General features: G+C 38.3%; 1 protein-coding gene across 1 annotated transcript; it reads right to left on the reverse strand.

Moving 5' to 3' along the window:
* Positions 1 to 2594: 2594 nt before the first annotated feature.
* On the reverse strand, positions 2595 to 23485 carry aebp1b (AE binding protein 1b). Its single transcript, XM_056246704.1, has 22 exons — positions 23204 to 23485; positions 21009 to 21083; positions 20194 to 20406; positions 18452 to 18706; positions 17597 to 17719; positions 17419 to 17511; positions 17205 to 17285; positions 16634 to 16693; positions 15519 to 15572; positions 13499 to 13585; positions 12350 to 12459; positions 12094 to 12233; positions 11898 to 11982; positions 11272 to 11416; positions 9751 to 9839; positions 9353 to 9476; positions 9005 to 9201; positions 8405 to 8584; positions 7618 to 8263; positions 5594 to 5733; positions 3725 to 3824; positions 2595 to 3644 (listed from the first exon to the last, which is right to left on the reverse strand). Exons 1-22 carry the CDS (start codon positions 23355 to 23357, stop codon positions 3073 to 3075), a joined length of 3723 nt encoding a protein of 1240 aa, XP_056102679.1. The 5' UTR covers positions 23358 to 23485; the 3' UTR covers positions 2595 to 3072.
* Between the last annotated feature and the right edge of the window lie 947 nt (positions 23486 to 24432).

A 24432-nucleotide genomic window follows, 5' to 3' on the forward strand; every position in this document is an offset into this window, starting at 1 on the left:
CACCCCCTCATGCCTTTATGTTTCTCTGGGGTGGTACAGTAAGATTGAGTTTATAAACACCAAGCGACTTTCAACTTCCTTGTAGGGTAGAAAAACCTATCATATGCTCAGTGAACATTGCATTGCACACATACCTCTAAGCAAAATATATAACTCTCCCAGCTCCCCTCCCTGTGTCTAAAATATGATCCTTAAACACACGTGCCCATGCAATCTATAGTCTAACTAATGCATTTTAAACTTCATAAGATAATACAACTGATCATGAATACTAATAAAAGAATAATAATACAGATACATAAAATGAAATAATGAAATTATATTAAATGATGAAATTTTAGTCTTCAGTATGTACTCTTTTTTTTGTGAAGGAAAAGTAGGTACTTTTGAGTGTGTAGCAGGCAAGCTTTGGGACGTACTACCATGTCATAAATGTGCATAGTTGGATAGTTATGTGCATTCTGTCACCGTAACCCGACCTGTCAATCATCCTCAGTACATATGAAATTGCATAGAGAGTACATTTGAATTTGAACTTACTTCGCAAGTCGCAACCATTAAAAAGTATGTTTTATATACAGTAGTATGCATATGGGTAGTATGAATGAAATTCAGACATACTATATCCGCCATGTTGTTACGGTCACATGACCTACCAGTGTCAATTGCATCACTTCACTAACATTCCCAAATCCTCTCCAGTGGCCTCATGGAATAGTAAAGTGTCCATCGAATGTGTACTCAGCCAGAATCTTGAAAGGGGGTAGTAGGTCATCTAGATAATTTACGCCTATTGTTTTTTTAATTCTATGTATTCGAACATATTACTCATTTGGCATACTGTTTTTTGCATACTAGTAGGGAAGTGTGGCAAGGTGGTGTGGTTCAGCGAAGTCTGCGGCGGAAAAACGAGCCAGGAGACAAGTGGTGAGTAAAGTACTGTAGGTTAAGTTCATGATAATACCTTTCTCTGATTCTAGGAATTGGTGTGGTGAGATGGGATATAAGCCGCTGGCCAACTGGGGATAGACCCACTTTCCTGTGTGCGTGTCAGAGCTCTTAACGGCAGCTGCAGTGACGTGATGAATTTACCAGTCAGCGATTGGCTCTTTTATTTAGAAAGTGGGACTTATTCTGCCATATTGCAGTGTATTCCTGCAATACCGGAGGCTTCAGTTTCAGGACCTCAGTCCTATGACCACATTTCTAGGACCTTTTTTTTTTTTTGTATGTACCAGCAGATTTTACTATTTTTAGAGCTTGTCTGCTGTGTGACTGACGTGTGCAGTATATGGTAAAATTGTTTGCACTACAAACTAGTGTGTTTAGTAGTACATTGATGAATTAAAACAACATGAAAACAAATACCAGTTTACAACATCAATAACCAAAATGGACTGTATTTTGCACAGCTAAAATGGTATTTGCATCTGTTTGTTTGAGGCTTAATTCAGGTCTCCTCTGTTGGAGTAGAATTGGCTAGGTGGCGCTGTCACAAAAAAAATCCTAATAAACTGGTCCTGAAACTGCAGCCTCCGGTAATTAACGTGGCTCTCTCCTTCATCCACATGATCCAAATATTTATCGGTTCACTCTCACTTGATCCTTTAATTGTTGGTGCATGCTATAATACATATTGCAATTTGTAAACATCTCTCTGGTGTAGTTCATTCTGATTCATTCAAATGTTTATATAGTTAATATTATATATTATAATATTGTATAAAATATTACATGCAATTAGTGCATTAGTTAACATGAAATAATGAACAATATAACAGCATGTATATTGTTTAATGTTAATTTCTACATACATTCTTAACATGAGCCGCGTTTCCCCAGGAACTAGGGACTTTGGGGTGGTACTCGGTGTGTTTCCACCTCAGGAACCAGGGTCAAAAGGAAGTTGCAGGTATTTCCCCCTCCGAAAGTCCCTGGTTGCGAGGTAGTACTTTTTCAAAGTTCAGGAACTTTCAGTGGTTGGGTAAAGGGAAGTACCTTGGAAAAAAGTTCCCGGGACAAATTGTTCCGGATGCACTACCAGCCAATAAATACACATCAGATGACTACACAGATGACTAAAAGTGTGTTTAGTACTTGAATCAATATGCTACAAAAGGCTGTACTACACTGTGAATACAGTCACCCTTAATGTGTACTGTTAGGACTAATGCTCAGCATCAGACAGGGTTTGAAGGTAGTGACTTGGGGCCTCATTTCTAAAATGTTGCGTAGAAACCGTCCTACATTTGATCTAAGATCCTTTCTCAAATGTGCGAGTATGTAATTTATACCAAATACTTTAACTTTAATGCTATGTAATAATGCTAACAGGGCTTTATTATTATCATTATTGCTGTTTAGATTTCCAAAAACCTGCAGTAATCCAACTCTGCCACAAGGAAAAGTGTGTACGCCTGCTTAGAACCCAATGTGGTGCTAAACACTTTGGTGCAAAAAGTCGAAGCCCATTTTAATAAATCTGAACATTGTGGATTTTAGTGTACAGCTCTGTGCGCACTGTGCACGTTTTATAAATAACGCCCTTGATGTCCACATGACACTAATGCAGTGCAGATAAAACAAAAACAGTGTGAAGATGAAAACAAGGCTTTATTTCCTGGTAAGAAACTGTCCTTTAGCACAGGGCATTGAACCTGGTGGAACTTTTAGGTAAAATCTCCCATGTACACTTGCCCTATACAAACAAAGACTGACTGTTTATTGTGAGAAAGAAATTGTAATACAGCCCCTCCTCTCTTATTAAAACATTCTCATTTCCTCTCAGTGGATATGATGGTCATATGAGAAGTTTTCATGTTACATTTTGGTAGTATACTGTAGTATACAGTAGATGTGTAGCCAGGAATGCACAACATAATTATTCTTACTACTTTCAGGCTTTGCAAGCCATTGGGTGCTGCTTTCAACATACTTTGCAACCAGAAATTTGAGTGTTATTAATTATCTAGGTCAACTTTTCATATTCTGGAATAAAAGTATTTTGTGTAATGACCTATATAGTCCAAAACAATCAATCTGTGTAGCAAAACTCTGATCTGCAGTTTGCTCTTAATAATCATCTATCTTGTAATCGTAGTTGTAGTCCAGTGCATCTGTCAACTCAATCTCTTCTGGTGGGGTTGTGTTCTCTTCAAAGGTTTCCCCAAGGGACCAGGAGTCATACCATGGGGTTGTACTCTCTGTGGTAGATGGAAGTGAAGTTGTGGTGGTCATGGTTGTGGTAGGGGGTGTCGTTTTGCTGTCCAGAAGTCTTTGCTGCCGTAGGCGGCGGATTCTCATTAGTCGTAATCGACGGAGACGAGCCCTGTTCATGTCCCCACCGTTACTGACAGGAATTTGGTTACTGAATTTAGAATTTGGGATTTGGTTACTGCCGTGTGAAAAGTGCTGCCCACCGCCCCTGTTGCCACTGCTCAGCAACCGGATGGGCCTATTGCCGTGGAGAGCCATGATCTGTTTGATGCGGTCCCAGTTAGACTTGTTGAGGTCAAAGTTGCACAGGGTAGCACCTGGGTCAAACCCCACCACACATAGACGGGTGAAGGAAGAGTAGCCTTCTGCTCTGGCAGTTACACGGTACTCACCAGGGTTTAGAAGTCGCCAGTAATCTCCAGATTCACCTAAGAGTAGAAGTCTTTTTCATTGATACCCTTTAGTACAAGAAACAGTACAATTTCCAGAACTACAGAAAATATCTCACCTGTCCTGACATCATGGTTGACTCCCTCCACAGAGACAGTGGCGTTGGGAATAGGGTTTCCCTCTTTATCCCTCACAACTCCCTTAATGCCACGATGCACCTGGGAAAGAGACCATGGTTAATGTAAGGTTGCGCAGGGCAGTGTTGTAGTACTCGAGTTTGGAAAAGACAGCACTCAGACTAAAGTCTCAAGTCAGAGTCCAAGACCACATTTTAAGCATTTGGACTCGACCTGGATTCAAATGAGATTGTCTTGACTAGTAATAGAAAATATGGTCCTGGACTCGGTCTTAAGACTGACTCAAGTACTACAACACTGGTGCAGAGTTCTCGAAGTCCTACCTACAAGGTTCCCTTTCGAGGGAACTTGACGCTGCATCATGGCATTGACACTATGGGATCGCCTTCAGCATGTGCTGGTGTCTGAATCATGTGTGAAATCACTGCAATCCTATTGGCCGACGGAGGTCAGGTGAGGAAGTATAGCGTGTCATCAAGACCATAAAAGGACACCTATGTCACGAAATCCCCAGCTCTTTATCTTTAGAAGCAGCATGTCTGTTTCAGTACGTTTGTCAAAATTGTAAGTCCTGTTCGACTGATTTTGTTTAGATACTAATAGTACTAAAACAATACAAGCAAGCAATTTAGGAGATGTGTGTCAATGTGCCCACTTTCTTATGGGTGATGACTCACAGGATCTCTGTTTGTTTAGGAGTGGAGCACGCACAGTCAGTTCTCGAGGGGGCACAATTATAAAGCTCTACTCCTGACTGGCTCTATTATCGAGGGATGAGGGTCAGACATCTGCTCGCCACTGATTCAAGACCTGCAGCGAGGCAGCCTTTGAACATGAGGATTGCAGGTTGAGTTGGTATTTGACACAGATGTTTCCCTTTCTCTTTCTCCCGCCCCTGTGTCCCATTTTGGATCTAGAAGCTTGCTCTGCTCCTGATGCTCTCAGGAGATTTTTTGCCAACCCTGACACTGGTATTTCTGGGGGTAGCAGTATCCAGCTGGCTTTTTCAACATATCTTTGTGGAGCGATGTGGTGTGGTGTCCGCTTCCTCTTACAGAGAGTATTAGGACATTATAGGTTGTCGGCAAAGCAGCTGGTCTTCTCTGCACACATTCATAGGGTCAACAGTTTGGATATGGATTCAACACAAGGATCTCAGGTCCTTCTGGGTTAATTGTTCTTCAGTGGCCATAAGGTGTGTATCTATGCATACTCTCACAACCTTGCTGGCATTTTTCACTTAGCCTCTGAGGCGCATGGTCTTCTAAGATACTCATATAAGAGGTTTGTGTTGCGGCAGGCTGTTCCTTTCCGCACACATTCATAAGGATTACAGTTTGGACATGGATTCGTCAACAGGATCTCAAGTCCTTCTGGGTCAATTCATTCAGTCGGCCACAGGGTTTGTGCATCTGCATACATCACAACCTTGTTGGTCAGTCATTTGTTCAGTATGGCAGCATGGGTATTAACATTCCCATAGCTTCAACACCACAACGCAGCTTTGAGTTCCCTCAAAAGAGAACACCTCTGGGTTACATATGTAACCGGTTCCTCACAAGATGCTGCGTCGCTTTGCCATACTTCCCACATGCCTTTGCAGCTTCTACAGACAATTAGAATCTGGTGATTTTGTGAATTAGGTGCCCTTTTATAGACTTGATAAAGCGCTACGCTTTGTCACCTGACCTTCATCGGCCAATAGGATTGATGTGATTCAGAAACCGGTGCATGCTGAATAGCATATAGGGCATGACGCAACATCTCGTACATACGTAAAAGAGATGGGCTTCTCTGTTTTTAAACAATTGTTATGGTCCATTCTCATGATGTGAATGTGAACAGCTCACCTGAGCCATGAAGGTCAGCAGGGCCTCTCTGTTATGCTCCCATTCTCTTAAAAGTTCACTCTGATGAGGGAACTTATCACATCCCAAGAAAATTGACAGTTCAAAACAGTTAGTGTGAAGGTAGCTGAAGTCATTCATACCTACAAGAGAAGAAGGGACAGGAATAGGTATCAAAAATAAATTAGTCACTAAAAGCCCTGATATACTCACAGCAAAGCTATTTTTTGTTCTTCGCTTATGTTTGCACATGCTCTTCAGTTCGGCTCTCCATTCAGTTCACATTACGTTTATTTATATACCACTTTATACAACAGATTGCTTTAAATCAAGCAGCTTTACAATATTAAAGATGTGACAGAGTGACAGTGACAAAGTCGATTAGAATTACAAATACATTTTCTACTATAAAGCCGCTCTCCAGTGTGTTCATGTTTTTACTTGTGGATGTCGAACTTGACGTACTAAACAGAAGAAATGAACCAGAGAAGATTTATACGCCAAAGGTAGAGCTCAACGCACACTAGGGCTGCACAGTTAATCGCAATGAAACCGCACGCGATTTGGCTAAGGCTTCGATTATTTTATGCGCAGCTTGTCAGTGCAGTGCGGCTGATCGGTAGTAAATTCTGCTCCATCTGAATGCCAGAGAGTGCTCTCACACAGACACGCCAAATATGCCCCGCCGCAGAAGTACAATAACACACGTCATTCCAGGATATCCCTATTGGGCATCATACTATCTGTAGCTGAATATACAGAAGATTGAAACGCTTTGATTAAAACGAATAAACACACAACTACCTTATTCTGTGTAAGAAGACACATCATCTCACAGAACTGAGATTGGTGAGTTTCTGGAGAAAGAAAGTGAGTTTGAAGTAAAAGCATGTTATTAAATGTCTTTTGTTGGACAAGAATGTTCATAAATGCTTCTCATGTTTGGAAAGATGTTTGACCCTTGTTTCTTATTCAAAAGTGACTCAAACTCACAGTGCTTTCAGATCACAGCGTTTACAGAGCCATACATCAATGACAAGCTGCGCATAAAACAATAATCACAGCCTTTGCGATTTCAAAATCGTGAAAAGCCAAATCGGTTTGAGTGCGATTACATGTAAATTGCGATTAATCGTGCAGCCCTAACGCACACCTACATATTATGTAATTGCCACGGACCAATGGCAGTAGGAAGGTGTTTACCAGTCGGAGTGAACTTTAATTTAGCTTTGCCCTGATTTTGTTCAAAATGGCGTCACACTAGTTCGTTCTTATATATAAGTTTATCAGTGCCTTAACGTGTCAAAGCGATTTGATCTGAAAGATCCTTCTAAATCAGGGGTGTCTGGCACCTTCCTGGAGAATTTAGCTTCAACACTAATTAAAGCTCCAGTCGGCAAGTCTGGCAGATTGAGTGGATTTAGGAAAATTTTGAATGTTTACAACTCTCATGCCCCTCCCCCACTATCAACGGATACCCTCCCACCGCCGTGACCGAGTTCATGCTCGTCAGTGCGTGTGCACCAGATTTTCAGTGAACTCAGAAGCTTACTTGATTTTCCGCCATCACTCTTCGTTACTGCGCGAACTTCCGCAAACTGCATGTGATTGTAACCAGAGCTCTGATTGTAACGTGCGCGAGGGGTGGCGTGTGCCCGATCTGTGATTGACAGTCAGATCTCACACCCCCCTGCGCTGATTGGACATGATGAACCGGGAGCTGTGGATTTTTGCAAAACAAATAACACGCTCCAGGTGGAGTTAGAAGCTCGGGTTTTTTTCTAAAACCACTTTATTTATGTTGTTCTGTCAGATTATAGTGTCGATTTCACTGAATATGATCAAAAAAATGTTGCCGACGGCAGCTTTAAACACGCCTGAACCAGCTAATCAAGGTCTTCCGGATTTTTAGAAACTTCCAGGCATGAGCAGGCTGAAGCAAACCTTTGCAGTAATATGGCCCTCCAGGAGCAGGATTGGACAGCCCTGTTCTAAATTATCGTTTCACACAAATTCCTAATGCTTACTTCCAGGGATGGGCTTCCACTTGGCACGGTTGACAATTCCCAGCCCACCTGTTGGGTCATCACTATGGCATCCTCCCTGATAGGTTTGAGTCATGGTCCGGTGAGTAGAGGCATAAGAAATGGCCAACCAGCGAAACAAAGACTGGTCCTCAACCACTCTGATCTCTTCCCCTGGTTCACCCTCTCCATATCCCTCTGGGTATCCTTCTTGATAGCCCTCATGATACCCTTCAGAGTGACCCTCATGATGATACCTTTGATTCTCATCATGGTATCCTTGGGTCTCATCGTGATACCCTTGGTTCTCCTCATGGTATCCTTGGTTCTGATGGTGGTACCCATAACTTTCTTGATGGTATCCATAGTTTTCTTGATGATATGCATGGTTTTCTTGGGGGCCACTGTAGGTCTCCTGATGGTATCCAATGTGAAGGTAAGGGTTGGGCTCTTCTTCCTCTTCCTCGTACTGTCGCTTCCGTCTGTTTGCTCTGGAGTTGAGTTTTTTCTCCATATCCTCAGACTCCTTGGTGAGGCGGTGCATGTCGAAGGGGTATGTCACCAGTCTCTCGCCACCCTGCAGGTTGGCACCAAGCACAAATGGATGACTCTCCATCCAGGAGATAAGGGCAAGAGTCTCCACTGCAACCTGAAAGGAAGAACATAAAGGAAAAAAAAGGTTAGTACGGGTCCTCTAGTCTAATCTAATTTGTCAAGCTCAAGACTAGAGTATGTGAGTGGTGCTTTGATTCATTAAATGAACACATTTAACATAGCATTATTTCCTTACTGAATCATTGCTTGACAGAATACCCTCAGGTATGGGTACATGGTGATTTGGTGTCAATTTGGGCACCATGCCCTTATCCTCTGCATCCCAAAGAATGTTATTTATGTCTGGAAAGTTCTGGAAGATGTCACGGCCATCTTCAGTCCAGTGTCCTAATGTCCAGCTGCCCAACTCTGAGCCCTGTGAAACAAAAATATGTTACTTACATACTTTAGTGAGATTAAAATGTCACAACACCATTTATATTTGTACATTTGGCAGATTGTTTATCCACATTGATTTGTCTTATTAGTCAGTTTGTATGTTCCCAGGGAATTTAACCTGTCTGGTTGATAAAGTTGATGTTTCCAAGTCCAAACTCTAAGATCAGATCATATCCCAAAAACAAACAAAAAATGCTGCTAATATGCACGCACATGCTGTAGTGCTACTAAAAAATCTTAATCCTATGGATTATCTCCATTACAAAATCTCAGATGGCTAGACTGTAGCTATTCATTTTTTACCTGAATCTGTTTAAAAGCAGTAATTCTTTTTTTAATTCCTGCCAAGTGATGCAGAAATTACATCTTTTAACTTTTTATACATTTTTAAACGCACCTTCTCAAAAGCTCTCACGTGGCCATCAGGATTAATTGATGGCACCAGATGAATTCGTGTCTCATCCACAAGGTGGCGCACTCGAGGGTTGCCATCTTTATACTCTCTACACAGGTACTGCATGAGCATCAGAAGGAGCTCTCGTCCCAAAGCTTCATTACCATGATAACCTGCTGTGTACCTGAACTCTGGCTCTCCTGAGGAAAGATAAATGGATAATGAACACACTCACATTGTTTGTTTCTCCTCCTCGTTTATGTTAAAATTTATTTAATGACCAGTACCTGTAATATAACCAAAATGGAATAATAATACTGTTTCTTCCATACCTACTCTGATATCCCTCACCTGTTTCGTGCATCCCAGGGTTATCAGTAATTTCCATGGCATAAATTTCCAGCCCTTTAAAGCTCTTGCCCAAACTGTAGAATCTGGTGATGTTGGGACACTCCTCAGAAACGGATTTCATGAGCTGTGACAATAGGAAAAGTAACATTTTTAAGCAATTACCGCACATTTAGTCATTTGTTGAAATCCATAAGCCTACTAAACTTCTGTGTGTAATTCATCCCACATGGTTTGTGCTACAAATATGTGCTACACCTTGAATCTTAGCTTAGAAAGCCACCCACAACATCCTATCATAAAGACGAGTTTTACATTTTCGTAAATTGTAGTTTATTCTTATATCTTTTTTGCCATTCATGAACTTTTAAGACTCCAAGCATTTGGCGCTCTCCCATCACCTTCTCCATGTCTAGGTAGTTGTGATGGGTGTAGTCCAGGTCATCTCGATGCATCACTTCATTCTGACTCTGGTGCTGGCTGAGAGGATCTGAGTAAAGAACAAATGCACAATGTTGACTAATATAGTTAAACTGTTGATGCTAAAAATGTGCCCGAAGCCGAATACCTTATTCGGAAAGGCACGGATGATGGCTTCAAAGGGAATAATGATTAATTTTGCCTAATAATAGAAAAAATATTTGGCTGACACAGTCACTCCTTGCTGAATAACATGTGTGCCAGGGGATAGCACGAAATTATACTTAAACAAATCACAAATCAAATAGCCATGTTGCTGTCTCTATGCATCTCCCAGAAATCAGAGCTTGGCAAGAGAAATATCAACTAAAATACTACATCATACACATGTTCTACTATTTGATATGTACATTTAAATGATTTAAACCTTGTATGATATGATACACGAATGAATGAAATAAGCATAGCTTGATCGCAATCGCAATTTTCAACACTGAACATTTTCTTTCAACTTCTATGTTCACTAATCAGCTAGAGTCCGACTCCTCTTATTTGAGGTGATTGTCAAGTGGCAACTTTCCGGTCTCTCTCTTGAATCCAACACGGAAGTGACTTAAACTGCAATTTATCAACTGGCCGCTAGAGACAGGCTCCAAAAGAGAGTCAATCCCACCCCCCATGTTAATATGCCCAACTTTACAGCAGAATTTTTTTTACAGCCTGGTACAAAAAGTGGTTTTGGTCTATAGCTAATTTTGCCCTTCATGACAACTGTGAGAATTTTTATAGAACGCATCTGTTATGTATCTGTTTAATGATATTAAACCTTAAAGCTCTGCATAATTGGGGGCGTGGCCACTTGAGTGACAGGTGGATTGCCACTGCTGTCACTACTAGCCGTTTGTCTGCTGTCTGTTAGCCGTCACATCACCTCAGCTAATCCCGCCTCTTTGCCCATTTTCGGTTATTCCGGAGTGACGCGCGGTGACGTGCTGCCAAGATGGCAACGGCCGGCTCTGCCCACTTTGGGCTTCAAAAATGGTCTTCAGAAACCTACGGGTGATGTCACGGACACAGCGTCCATATTTTTTTATAGTCTTTGTTTATACACAAAGTTCCTATGGAAAATAAAAAATAATTTTTTTATCAGCTCTAACAATTAGAAGATATTAACATAAATGTTATAATCATAATAAAAACATATTATTTTGAGTTATACAAGGCATATTTGTTCAATAATAACTACGAAGGAAACAGATATACATTTAAAACCATAGACAGTCTTCTCAAGTAATTGTATAAATTGTATATCCAACTCACGTCCGGTTTTATCCGAATAGAGATATGGATAATTGTGAGACTGTTACAGATGCAAACACTGGCTCTGCTGAACACATTCCTAGTCAGCACGCAATGCACAAAAAAAGCAACATCTTTGTTTGAATTTGATGCTTCCCATCAATGCCTGTGTTGAGTCTAATCAAAGGTCCTGACTCTCTCACCTGGTACTGGGCAGCCCAAAACCTCCATTCTCATACACATCGTACCATTCCAGCTCTGTGGCAAGATGCGGATGTAACGTGCCACTACCGGCTCCATAAACTGAGACAAAACTGGGGTACTTTTATCTGAGTTGCCAAAGAATAACTGAGAGAAGGGAGAAAAAAAAGTGACTCAATGACTAAATACTTTTAGTTGAATAGGTTTTTTAATTACATATTGTATAATATCAAGTGCTGCACTTTAAGCCTGGCCTATAATAGCATGGGTATAGAACCATATTAGTGTATTTGCAGACTTTGGTATGATGCTTTACTGTAAAACCATTCATAATCATAATTGATGTACAAAGTCATATACTTGTACATTAATTCAACTTAGTATATTTTAATTTTAAAGCAACTATGAAATATTTAGCTGACCTTCAGCTTTGGTTGAATTTAAATTAATATGTATTGTTTAAAAAGTAGTTTGAGATCAAATAATAACTGGGTCTTCTTGAAATATCAGGGTCACGGACCCCCAGTTGAAAAACCCTGTCTAGTTAACGAGTTATGACCTCTAAGCAACACAGAAAGATTTGGATACCAAAAGAAGAAGAGAAAATTACGGCAGTCTGGCAACTTACCCATTCAGCATATCCGTCATGAAGGACAGTCCATTCTCTGCTGTCGTTACTAAATGCCACATAATAGGAAGAAACATAGTCGCTCCTGAAACAATAAAACAAAAACAAGGACTGTAGATGTATACTGTTTAGATAGTTTGGTAGTTCCTAAACACAATTAACCACATGGCTCCTAAGTTTTTAATATCTGTCTTACTCTAGGGGGTCATCTCGTCCTTGGGTGATAACACCAGTGAACTCTGTTAGTGTACGTGCGTCCAGTTCAATCCAGTGGATCTTCTCTTCAGGGTTAGAACACCATGCCCCACCATTCATATCATCTTCATCACCAGACGCCTGTTACATGAACCAATATGCTCACATTGACAACACATCTATTTCTATATACATATATTTCTTATACATTTCAGTGTTCCGTATATACATTAGAGTATCTGTGCATATGTTTATACCTGAATATTAAGACGAGCTCTGTGTGAGCCATAGCGATGTTGAAAAACAGAGGAAGTCAGCAGCTGGTCATTGTCTATGCGATGAGACTCCATACCCAGAGGAGGACAAACTGATACAGCAAGACAGCATACCAGAGAAAAATAAATAAATATGGATGAATGTGTTCTTGTCCTAACACATGATTTGAATAAAAGCATCTGCTAAATGAATAAATGTAAATGTGATTGACACAATATGTTCTAGTCCAGATTGAAATCAGTTTATCTTAAGCACTGTGCTAAACTTTCCTGATGGCACCTCATTATTTTATTTCAATTTATGTCCTTTAATTTATACTTGTTCTTTTCTTTGTGTTCTAAAATGTGTTCTAAGTAAATTTCAATTCATTTATATATATATCATTATTATTTTATGTATTACTTTATTCATTTAAAATGTTTTATAATTGTAAAATTGACCTTTTGATGTCAATATTAATATGTACATATATTATACTCAATATTAGTTTGAACTATCAAGGTAAATGGAAACTATATAGACAAAACTATGCAGATAGACAATAAACTCAAAGATATAACTCAAAGATATAATGAAACAACAATACTTATTTATCTTTTTTTTTATTCAAAACTATACGTTTTTAATATAATAAGTGCTCTGCCACTTATTGTCTTCCTTTAGAGTAATGTGCATTAAGATGAAGGACTACATCTATGCATCTGCGCAGGGAGGACTTTTGGAATTTTCTTTGAAAAGAACCAGCTGTTGAAATAAGGCAGGATCTGGCTGGATTCAGCATCTGTAATGACTTAAAAACAGCTGAAGAATTCCAAAAGTGTTTTAAGGTATACACTTGAACTTAATGAATGTTTCATCAAGATCTCACTATTTCAATTATATTTATGTTGACATTATGTCTAAGTCACTGAACTGAATGCCAAAATGCTGCTTTTGTTTGGTAAGATCTGCGGCCAGAACTGAGAGCTGGGAATGCTCTTACATAAGTTTGTTGCATGTCAGTATTTTATTATTTATTCACAGTCATTTTGTCCTAAGTGTATTTTTTGTCTTATGTTATCTATTAAGTGATGAAGTTAATGGCGAGCATCCCATATGGCTATATGCCCAAACCGAGTCCTACCACCCACTTTTAGGCTCTCTGTACACGCGTGGTGGAGGTTTCTGAATCCTGCGTTCTCTCTCCTCCTCTTCTTCATGCCTCTTCTCTTCTCTTTCTGAGACGACAAATTATTGGGAAAAAAACAAAGTTCATTATTAATGCTATGGATTTATGAGCAAAACATGAAGATAAAGCTGGTAGTTAACTGCTGGTAGTCAGTGTTGTTACTGTTATCTAAATAAAACTATTAAAAATCTTTTTTGGTTTAATTAATGAGAAATTAGCATTTTGCTAAATATGTACACTGTGTTACATATTCACTATATTTTTACTTAACCTGTTAGTGAGGTCTTCATTATTTAATGTATGTTTGAATAAATCTGTTTTGAAAACAGAATACCACAGATTGTAAGTTAAAGGTTTATATTTGACCAACAAACTAGAGTAGAAACAATTCTGCTATTAAAATGTTTAAATAAAAACTGCCTCATGTGCAATTTAAATGTTTGTAAAGTTAGTTTTAGCTTCTTTTTGAGTGTTGATTATTAAATAAGTTTGATTATTTAATTGTTTATTTATTTATTTTCGGGTTCAGTTTTCAGCCATGTGCATTCTGAATTTTCAATAGTCTCTATACATTGGAATGGGATAGGAGAAAATATATTTTTTTTTAACAAGAAAATAAAACCCTTTAGCTTTTACAAAAAAAAACTGAATGAACCTGAGTGAACATGGCACAAAATATCTTGATAAAGTTTTGATTAACAGTTCACAATCCTCTGGAATGGTCTGGATCTCCATTTCCAAGAAACATTCATCTTTACAATCAAGAGATGGGAGGATGTAGAGTAATACAGATCTGTGCCCCGTTAATCTGAAGATTATAGTTCTTAACAAGCTCAAAGACCTGCCATAGTAACATAATCTGAAGCAAAACCAGTTAAGCCCTGATCTAGAACATCGGTACACACTCACACTCCGAACGTTCTTATCTAGTTACTTATTAGAAACATACATTTTTTTAAATAAAAAATCAAGTATGGTCAAGTATAAATTGAAAACCCTGATATAATACCGCATTGGAAAATCTCAAGGGAACCAGTGCCAAATTAGTCTTCCATGTTTTGAAATCATCATTGCACCCCTTTATAACTATACTGTGGCATAGACAGTGTGTAGTATCATTATTTTACATCAGGTTTAAATATATTGCAGATGATTTCTGATTTCAGATAATGTTAGAAGAGCTTAACTTTTGTTGAACCTGGAACGTTTCTCTCAAGATCTCCCAAACTCTCTGTCTCAGCTCGCTTACTTATTTTGGTTAATATTCAACAATATTCTGCATATAAAAATCATTTTAATTCCTGGTCCAGTCAGTGCGAAGGATTTTGTTCAGTCTGCTGGGAACTAGAACTGAACATCAGAGTTCATTGGAACAGGGTCAGAGTTCACAGGTGTTAATGAATGCTTGTCATTCGGTAATTTCCCACAATTGTCAAAGTCAATAATCATGTGTAAGCAGAATGTATACGGTAGCTGGAAAACAAAACAGAGGTGATTGTCATGCTAACTGTGTTATTTAAATAACTAGAAACAGAATTTGGAAACGGATAGTTAGGAAGGCCTGTTGAAGACTGAGACAGTGTTGGCCAAACACGTTGATGTTTTTGATCAATAAAACATTTTTTCCAGCTCAAGACAAACCAAACAAATGGAATGAACAAAGATTTAAAAAAAAAAAAAATTAAATATGTGATCTTACTCATGTATTGTATGTCCAAATATCTGATTGAAACCAACCAATAGACCAATACTACACTGAAATAAACAACACTAACTACACTATTGTTGTGTTAAACTGAATAGCACACACTAAGTAGTTATGGTTTTCTAAATTGTATTTTTGTTCAGAATATCAGGCTACTGTGTTCTAGAGCCTACATCCGAATCATGTTCAGTACAACTGCACTCTTAAATATAAAGGTTTAGTTGAGAGCACAGCAAAAAGATATAAACTCTCTTTATATGAGGATAAAACACTGTACCTCTTTCCTCTTGTTCTTTTCTCTCTCTTTCCCTCTCCTCTTCCAGTTTCGTTTCTGATGACAAATCAGAAAGCAAGGGTGTAAGTGAGAGCACAACATAACAGAGTCAGTGTCACACATTAAAACAAAAGAGGACAAACCAAATACTAAATTCAAAACATGTAAGAAAATATTGTCTGAAAGTCAGATTTCCAACTTAAGTGAATTAGATATAAACTGAATCAGATAATCAAATCAAAATAGTTCCTGCCACATTTTCCTTAAGGCTACAATCTTTTGCACGAAATTCTGTTTTTATACCCTAATAATAACAGACACTGTCTGTTTTTTTTTAACTCCTGGACAGAGTTTTGTTTCCTAATAAAAATTCCCCTTATCTAAAATAAGGGCTCCATGCACGCACATCCTGATTTCACTGAGTTAGACGCGTTCCTGGGTCAACATATTTTGTTGATCCTGGAAAAACATTCCTGCCCAAAAATGTAATCCTAACCATATCCCTACCCCTAAACCTAACCCTTTCCTATAAGTTATCCCTAAAATCTGAGGGAAATGATAGGTGAATAACACTGATGTAGAAGCACCTAAACCTGGTTGTAAGCCTAAACTTGACATAAACTGTGTCCCTCAAATCTGATTGGTTGATTGGAAATGTTGTTACAGGATCAATAAAGGTGTTGATCCAGGAACATGCTGCACTTGGTAAAATCCGGCTCTGCCTCCATGCATGCACCCCATATCATATTGCCTCTTAAAACCTGCTAACAAGGTAAACTGTACCGTACATAAGGGTTTTTATGCATATACGTTTTTTTTGTTTCTTTGTTTCTTGAGTAAGATTTAGTTGGGGAGGAGACGCAGGACATTATAGTATTCTGGTTGGAAAAAACATTTCCACTGACATTTTCATTTAGCGGCAACATGATTTAAAATGATCAGCTTCATCTTAAGCGGCACCTCTGTGTCTCTGCAAGTGTTTATTTAAGGTCAGAAATGACAGGTCACACTTTCTGTACTCTCATTAAGACAAGAGGGAGGCCAACACCTCTCATGCATGTCTCACTGTATGTTTGTTTTCCTTTCAAAATGGAGTATCAAAGTAGTAGGTACTGTACCATGTCCATATTCATATTCTTCATACCAGTTGTTTTCAAATGGAGGGACGGTGGGCTCTTCTGTGACAAAAGAAAAGAAATGTAGGTTAAGTTTGCAAGATTTACTGAGAGTACAGTAGAGAAACTTTAATGACTCTTTAAACTAAATAAAGAGTACAGTAGAGAAACTTTAGCAATGTTTGCTAATTGCCTGTCGCTTTTGGTTTGCTGTCTTTTGTAAGACATTGCGGATTTTTAATAGTGTAAAAACAAGATCTTTCATGAGATGGGTGTATATTGTGGTAAGAGTTTTATTTGATTCACACATAAATTTATAGGGTGCTTAAATTCACTCCTTTGTAATAACAACTGCCAATTAAACCTACTTTTTTTGTCTGTTTTTATTATGTTTTGGAGCTATAGTTACAATTACAAAATGTGAACTTAATGTCATTTTAAGACATAGTAAGAAGTACCATTCTGCAAATAATAGTTAAACAGAGAAGTGGCCATGAACATTGCATAAATCATAGTTTATAATGTCATGTTATTTTGAGGAGGGCACAGCATTTAGAAGGAATGATCGGTTTACCTGTGGTAGTGTACTGCCAGTCACTGTCGGTAGAGCTGATCTCTTTGCCATCAGGGAAAGGCAGGTTTTCTGCCACCTCATCTGTTGCCAAAGAAAATACATTTTTATAACTTTATTAAAGTGTGTCCTAACTGAACAATTGGTCATTTGTGACTCTTGCTAACTAGCTTCAGGTCTTAATTCATGTGAAAACATTCATTTTTGGAAGACTCACATCTGGCATCCCAATAATCATCCTCATTAGTTGGACGGCCAGCAATCACAGAAGTTGTGGGTGTGGGCTCATCCACCTTCCAAAAGTCATCGTCTTCAAATAAGTTAAAGGAAATGTTGATCATAATAATGTACAAAGTGGTGTTTATTTACACAGACATGAGTGATATTATGCTCACATGAGTCAGGATAAGGTTGGGAATACTCATCCGTGTCAGGAGGAAAATCTGTTGGGAAATCTGTGGTTTTCTCTGTCGGAGGGTATGTAGGTTTTGCCGCTGTTGTTGTCTCCGCAGGAAATTCTATGTATACAAACAGTCTTTGTGAGTGCAAGTCAATTCCAGCCATATTCCAGATCATGGAATAAAATCATTCTACATGATCTTATTCCAGACACAGCATGTTCTCCAAAGTTGTTTGACAATGATATATGTTTCTGTAGAAGCCACAAGTCACTTTATTTAATTAATTTTTTTGTAAATCATGTTTCATAGGTGATTTCTAGGTGAAGTACTACACTACCCATAATTCCTAAAGAGAGATCCACCAAACAGAGAAGTTGCTGTTACCATGCAACCATAAATTGTGACAAAAGAGTTCATCAGGAACTACTCCTGTGAATCATTGCGAATGAGTCTCACAATATAAATAACAGTATATAACAATATAACAGTTTTATATAGCATAGCTAATTTGTTTATTTGATTATGTCATTCATAATGTTTCATGGTATCAGCAGTTAATTCATTTGTAAAAGAATTTAAGTACTCAGTCTTGTACTTTTGTCTTTGACTCTGATTTTCTTATACCATTTTGCTTCAGATCAAATGTGTAATGTTGTTATTCATCTCTGAACTGGTTGGTTTGGTTGAGGAATCTTTATGAAGAATGTTTTAAAATCCCCAAGGAGTGGAGTGGAAAATGAGTGGAGGCAATACTTCTACAGAACCAAGGCAGTCAATGTCCTGCTCCAATTACACCAAAATGCACTGATCTTATAGAGTGAGTAATTTAATAAGAAGGGCTTTACTAACCTTCATCCCAGTATTGGTCAGGTTCAGGGTCATAAAAATCCTCATCGTACTCAATGGGCACAGTGGTTGTGGGTGCCACAGTGGTGGTGGTGGTGGTGGTGATGGTGGTGGTCTCCTCCCTATTCTTCTTGCCTTTCTTCTTCCCACCCTTCTCTCCTTTGGCTTTCTTCTCGCCCTTGGGTTTCTTGGTGGGTTTGGGCTCTTTCTGTCGTTTTCCTCTTCCCTCCCTCTCAGTTTCTCTACGCATTCTCTTTACTTAAAGGACACAGAGAGAAGGAAAGAGAAGGAAAGAAACCAACTTGGCAAAAGTAACCATCTTAAATTTTGGAGTTTAGAAAACTGTAGTTTATAGCTCAATCATATACTATAGCCACACATGTTGAAGTTGAAGGTTACTTTGTGGTTAGTCTCAGACTGTCTGATGCATGTCGAACACAGAACTGTAATTTTCTGAAAACAGCAAGCTAATCTGATTGGCTGCACTTATGCAATTTCCATTCCAGGATGTGCAGGTCGTGTTTACAAAGTACTGCTCTGATACAATAGGCTCTTTTGGTTGTCACATGCCGGTCAATGGTCTGTCTATGTAGCCAGTTCTTGTCTAAAATAAGTTGCAAAGTGGATCATACTTATGCCGATTCAAAAGTTTCTGCAAGAAAACAAAAAGTTAATTTACATTGTTTAATTCACTTGTATTATTTCATCATAAATTGCTTAAAAGTAAAAACATTTCACAAGTTTATCATAGTCTTATTTTGAAGCAATAATTTACAACAGAAAATTCAATAACAATCATGTCTTTAAGACCATGGTATGAGGTTTTATCTGAGGTGTTGTACCTTCATGGCGTGTTCACAGCAAAACCAGAGAAAAAACATTTTAGGATAACCAAAGAACATTTCAGTGAACACTTCTTAAAAGTAAATTTTTTCTTAATGTGAAGACATATTAATAATATGAAAAACCACTGTAAGGAGCCTTTTGTGCAATTGAAATGTTCCATGCAAGTAATGGTTCTTCATGGATGAAGAACCTTTATTTTTTATGAATGTAGAGATATTTCACAGCTGAGACAAAAAAAAAGTAACATCATCATCCACGAAAACAGTCTGTCATAACCAATATCCTGTTAAGCTTAACTTATTTGAGCTGCTTGATCAAATGGAAAAGCACACTTTTTGCACACAAGTTTGGGGAAACCAATAAGCCAATTCTTGCTTTTCTAAAAGTCTAGTTTTCTGCACTGCAACACTGACTCCCTCAGTCAACCCACGCTTCTTGGACACATGTAACAGGAACGTACAAAGAAAAAGGAATGCATCTGTCTACCAGGATGTCTGGCTACACTTTGATATTTCTCTCCAAATTTCCAACACATTGTTCTGGATGACTGACTAATTCAAGTATGATTCAAACAGCGCTTCTAGTTACTTCTGCCCCAGATCTTGAAAGAGGAAAATAAGTTCTCTAAAAATACAATAAATATTAAAGTGACTTAATAACATACACAATAAAAAAATCTTTGAGCAAAAATAAATGTGTGTTTAATATAGTAAAATGGTGGAAGTTAGCTAAATGCTAATCCCTTACAAAACATTTAAGAAAAAAAACATATTCAAAGTGGTATACGGTATACTGACAAAACACTGAACCCAGAATGTTAAATGAATCAGAAATGCGCAGGATGGACTGTCATAATAATTGTGATAATGTTGACTGATAATATTAAGGTAAATACTTACAAAGGATGTCCAGCTTGACCATGGCTTGTGATTCCTTGTCTCTGTTTCTGGCCACACATTTGTACATCCCAGCATTGTTCAAATTGGCATTGAGAACAATGAGAGAGGATAAGGAATTGCCATGACTGCGCACCTCGAGGTTGTCATCATGTTTTGTAAGAATCTTCTCACCATTAGGAGAAAACCAGTAAATCTCCTCTGCATCCCCAACAACTAGGAAATAACATAGAGAAATGACTGAATTAATACTATAGCTTTAGCATATGAGTTAGTTCAACAACAAATGCATACCCAGCCACTGCCTTATGTTTTTATTATTTATTAAATACTCTTGCAATATATTCTAAGCCATATGATAGCTCTGTGTGAAGAACAGACCGAAATTGATATAATTCAATAAAAAAACTCTTCGCACTCTCAAATCAAATATGGTGCCATTAATGTCAATGAAATTTAACCTCAAATGCAGCATTTCTGTAACAAATTAGATTTTTGCTGTCCAGTTGAGAAATGTATTTGGCTAGTTTATTTAGTGAATGACGATTTGCATTTGACATCTGTCCCTCACACAAAGCTATATGACTTCAAAAGACTTGTTGCTCTTAGACCACTTTCATATATATATATATTTGTCAGTTTGTAATTTGACAGATCCAATCCGCTTTTAATTTCATTGTAATGAAAAGAGTAGCAATAATGTTCTTCAAAAATTCATCTTTTGTTATCCACAAAAGAAAACCATACGAGTTTGGAATGACACGAGGGTGGATAAATTATGACAAAATTATTATTTTATGTTTAAACTGGCCTCTCACCTTTGCACAGCAATCGTTTGTACTGTCCAACTTCAATCTTTGCATAGGGTGGGATTATCTTCACTTGTGGAACATCTAGAAAAACAAAAATTATTCTTGGCTCTTCATTTCCATATTGTCAACTCATCTTTAATTGAAGCTACACTCTAACACACACACACACACACACACACACACCCAGACAGCCCAATTTTAGAGTTCATAGCCTCATATGTTGACACAGACGTTTTGGCCCTTGAAATTCATCCTGTCCTGTGTCCCAAGGGCAGTTTCATCCCTGCTGGGAAAGTTTTAAGCAACATTCTTGCCTGTTGCTGTGAAGTCATTACCCACAGAGCTAGTCCACAACGCCAGTTCTTGGGAGTCTCTGAGTAATCTGGCAAAAGTTTACTTAGCTGTTGATCAACACTAGCTTGCAATGAAGGGGGTTTCAGCACAGGCCCTTTTTGCCATTTTTACTGCCAGAGAGAACACAAAATTATTATTATTAATTATTATGAGAAAAGCAGGAACAGGATTGTTCAGTTGGAGTCAAACTCTTATTGTCAACGTGAACACTGTGGCAACAGAGCATTTGCACTACGTACTACTACGCCAGTTTAGAGACAAATGACCGCTTTTGATGGGTTTCACCATTTCTTCCCATATGCGTAATTGTAAAACTCTTTTTATACTGTTCATAAATTTCCAAAAACATTACTAGTAGTATTTTTCCAAGTGTTTCATGAAGAACAGTTTGCTCATTCAACTTCAGATGGGTTCCTAAATATCTGATTTTACAGATTGTATCAAGTATCATTTGATCCTTTTCAGTCTGACAGTCTAAGAGTACTAAATCATCTAACAGACAGGAGCACCAGGGTAAAGCCTGGGCTGGTGTGTTTGAAGTCAGTTCTACCAGAGCATCTTCAGAATGAACAACCACAGCTAGGCCAAAACTGAGCCAAGAAGCCAAAGGTCTTGAAGTCGATGTGAAACCCTCATTTTGCTTGGTTAATGTGACATATTTCCAAATAAAACAAGATTCAACAAGTAAAAATGTAGGGCAGCACTTAATTTTGTTCACTCGTTTGTGAAAAGTTGGCATTAAATACCAAGCCTGCTAAAATAATGCCTAAAATAGCAATTGGTTGACAACATCAAATAGCCTGTAAGCCTATAGTGACATCAGCGGAAAAGGAAAGTCGTTTCAGAGAAAAGATAAGTTATTACATTTTGATTAAACTCTTCATCTTTGAAATTACATGCATCAATGAATCATTCACAACAAGGCAAGGAACTTTCATGTTGACTTTAAGCCCTAAAAAGTAACCAAAAGGCTCCTACTCTCCCACCATGGCAGCAACCTTTATAAAAATCTTGTGAGAGGCTACTCTAGGGAGTGACCAATAACACTACAGACATTCCCACCTAAGACATGTAAATACATAGATTCCTATTGGGTTCTTCTCATTACTCTTTGTAATTTCACCGATCTTTCCAGTTTGTAAAAGTGAGTCTGCGTTCCTGCATTTAATGGAAATGCTGTGTTATTGAATACCAGAAGCCTGCCAGTAACCATATTTTCCAAACCTCAGCAACAGTGCTGCTATTAACTCTTAAATTAACTCTTTAATCCGAGTTGCAAGAATAATGAAGCCTTCACATTCTTTTGAAACACAAGGATGAAAGTCTTTCTTCAACGTATAGAGCGCTAGTTGATCTTCTCCATTTGTCACATCACGTCAGGTAAATATTCAGCTCAGCATTTTCCTTCCTCGGTGAGTTCTCTTCTTAGACGTGGCTTCTTCAAGCGCAGGTGCAAGTATTGCTGTTGTCACCAAGAGCTTTGGTCACCTAACTGCAAAAACTCTGGCATCCTTCAAAAAGAATCCCTGTCTTTCGTAAAGTACCACTCAAAATGTGCTGTAAACTATGTGCAAAATATAACCTGTCAAAGTAAATGCAGTGTGCTGTTGGAAAACTGAATACTAATTAGCAAGTGCTTTCTTTCCAAATCACCCAAAATTTGTACTTGGTTAAAGGTTATTTTCGTTTCTTATACATTTGGGATCCTAGAGACCCCCAATGGCCCCACTAACAGATATTATTGAAGCTTTCAGGGATTATTACCAAAAGTCAAGATCAACCTGATACTTTTTATAGAACATAAGGATTAAACAGAACTTTAGACAAAAGTCTTGTGTCATTTGTACCTGCTCCAGATGTTGCCTTTCTGCCCTCCACATGTTGCTCTGTGTGGCTGATCTCTGACTCGCTTTGTTCTGTCAGTCCATTTACAGTCCAGAAGTAAACCAGCAGGGACAGATAGAGAACTGATAGTGGCGCCTGGTCCCTTAGTCCCGGCATGGTGCCTTATTCACGGCTGCAAACAGAAGAAGAGATCCTCGGACAGTTTTTAGGAAGAGATAAGTGAGTGCTGGAGAGGGAGAAAGAGAATGTGAGAGAGCGAGACAGAGAGGGGTGTGAGGCGAAGGGGAGGGGGGAGAGACACATGAGGAGCTACAGAGGAGTGTAAAAACAGACTTAAAGAGAGGGGGTAGGAAGGAAAGAAAGAAAGTAACAAAGAAAGAAAGAGAAACAAAAGAAACAAAACTGTTTAAGATCCCTTTTTCTGAGGGTGTATTTCTGTAGTTCTAGGTAAAGAGAAATGTATGCAGTCAGCTGTATAGAGTCGTTCAATGAAGACGAATTAAGAGATCCAATAGGTGTGGCAAGATCCAAATGCCATATATAGACATTTAAAGACAAGTTGTAGCCAGAGTCTGGAATTACATTATGGCATGTAATATTAAGTGATGGGTTTTCAATGTTATGTTAAAGAAATAGTGTTCAAGCCATTAGACATTTAGATTGATTGCTTCGTCAGAGCTGTAGTTTTGTGGGCAATGCTATGACATATGGAACAGCTGCGCTTTGGTTGACCTAAGTTCAAGTCCCATCAAGGTCCTCTCTTGTTCACCTCAATTCTTCCCAATGCTTCTGGTCTCTTTATGTATTGTATTGTGAAAATCACTATACAAATAAACTGAACACAGTCTGCCAAACATGCAATTGGCCTAGCCAATTTTGGTACGTTAGGGCAATCAATCCATCAGAGAAATGTTGAAAATGCGAAAAGAGTCACAGTGCTAGCTTATACTTTTACACTTACCTTACTGATAGTTTACTTCTAGTTGTCTCTGCATTCTAAGTAGGGACAGAAGAAAGTATGTTAACATAAATAAAAATACACCCACAGCAGCTTTTAAAACACAGTTTTGAGTAGGTGCCATTCAACACTCTCTCAAAATCATAGTAAAGGGGTAAATTGTTTCAGATTTCAGACTTACACTTGGCGCCAAATAAAAGAGGAATGAGATTTTTTTGTTTTTAAATAATATTTAAAATTTGTTGACCCAGTTTTTCCAGTTTGGTTGTTGTT

This window comes from Rhinichthys klamathensis, unplaced genomic scaffold, assembly GCF_029890125.1.
Source record: "Rhinichthys klamathensis goyatoka isolate OS25496 unplaced genomic scaffold, OSU_Roscu_1.1 h1tg000040l_1, whole genome shotgun sequence".
Classification (NCBI taxonomy): Eukaryota; Metazoa; Chordata; class Actinopteri; order Cypriniformes; family Leuciscidae; genus Rhinichthys; species Rhinichthys klamathensis.

Excerpts from the sequence above, each read along its gene's own strand:
- aebp1b (XM_056246704.1), bottom strand. The coding sequence starts at position 23,357 with ATGCCGGGACTAAGGGACCAGGCGCCACTATCAGTTCTCTATCTGTCC. Across the intron at positions 18,707-20,193 it reads GGTCAAGCTGGACATCCTTT|TAAAGAGAATGCGTAGAGAA; the intron begins GTAAGTATTTAC and ends GTGTCCTTTAAG. Across the intron at positions 9,202-9,352 it reads CCCTGGGATGCACGAAACAG|GAGAGCCAGAGTTCAGGTAC; the intron begins GTGAGGGATATC and ends ATCTTTCCTCAG.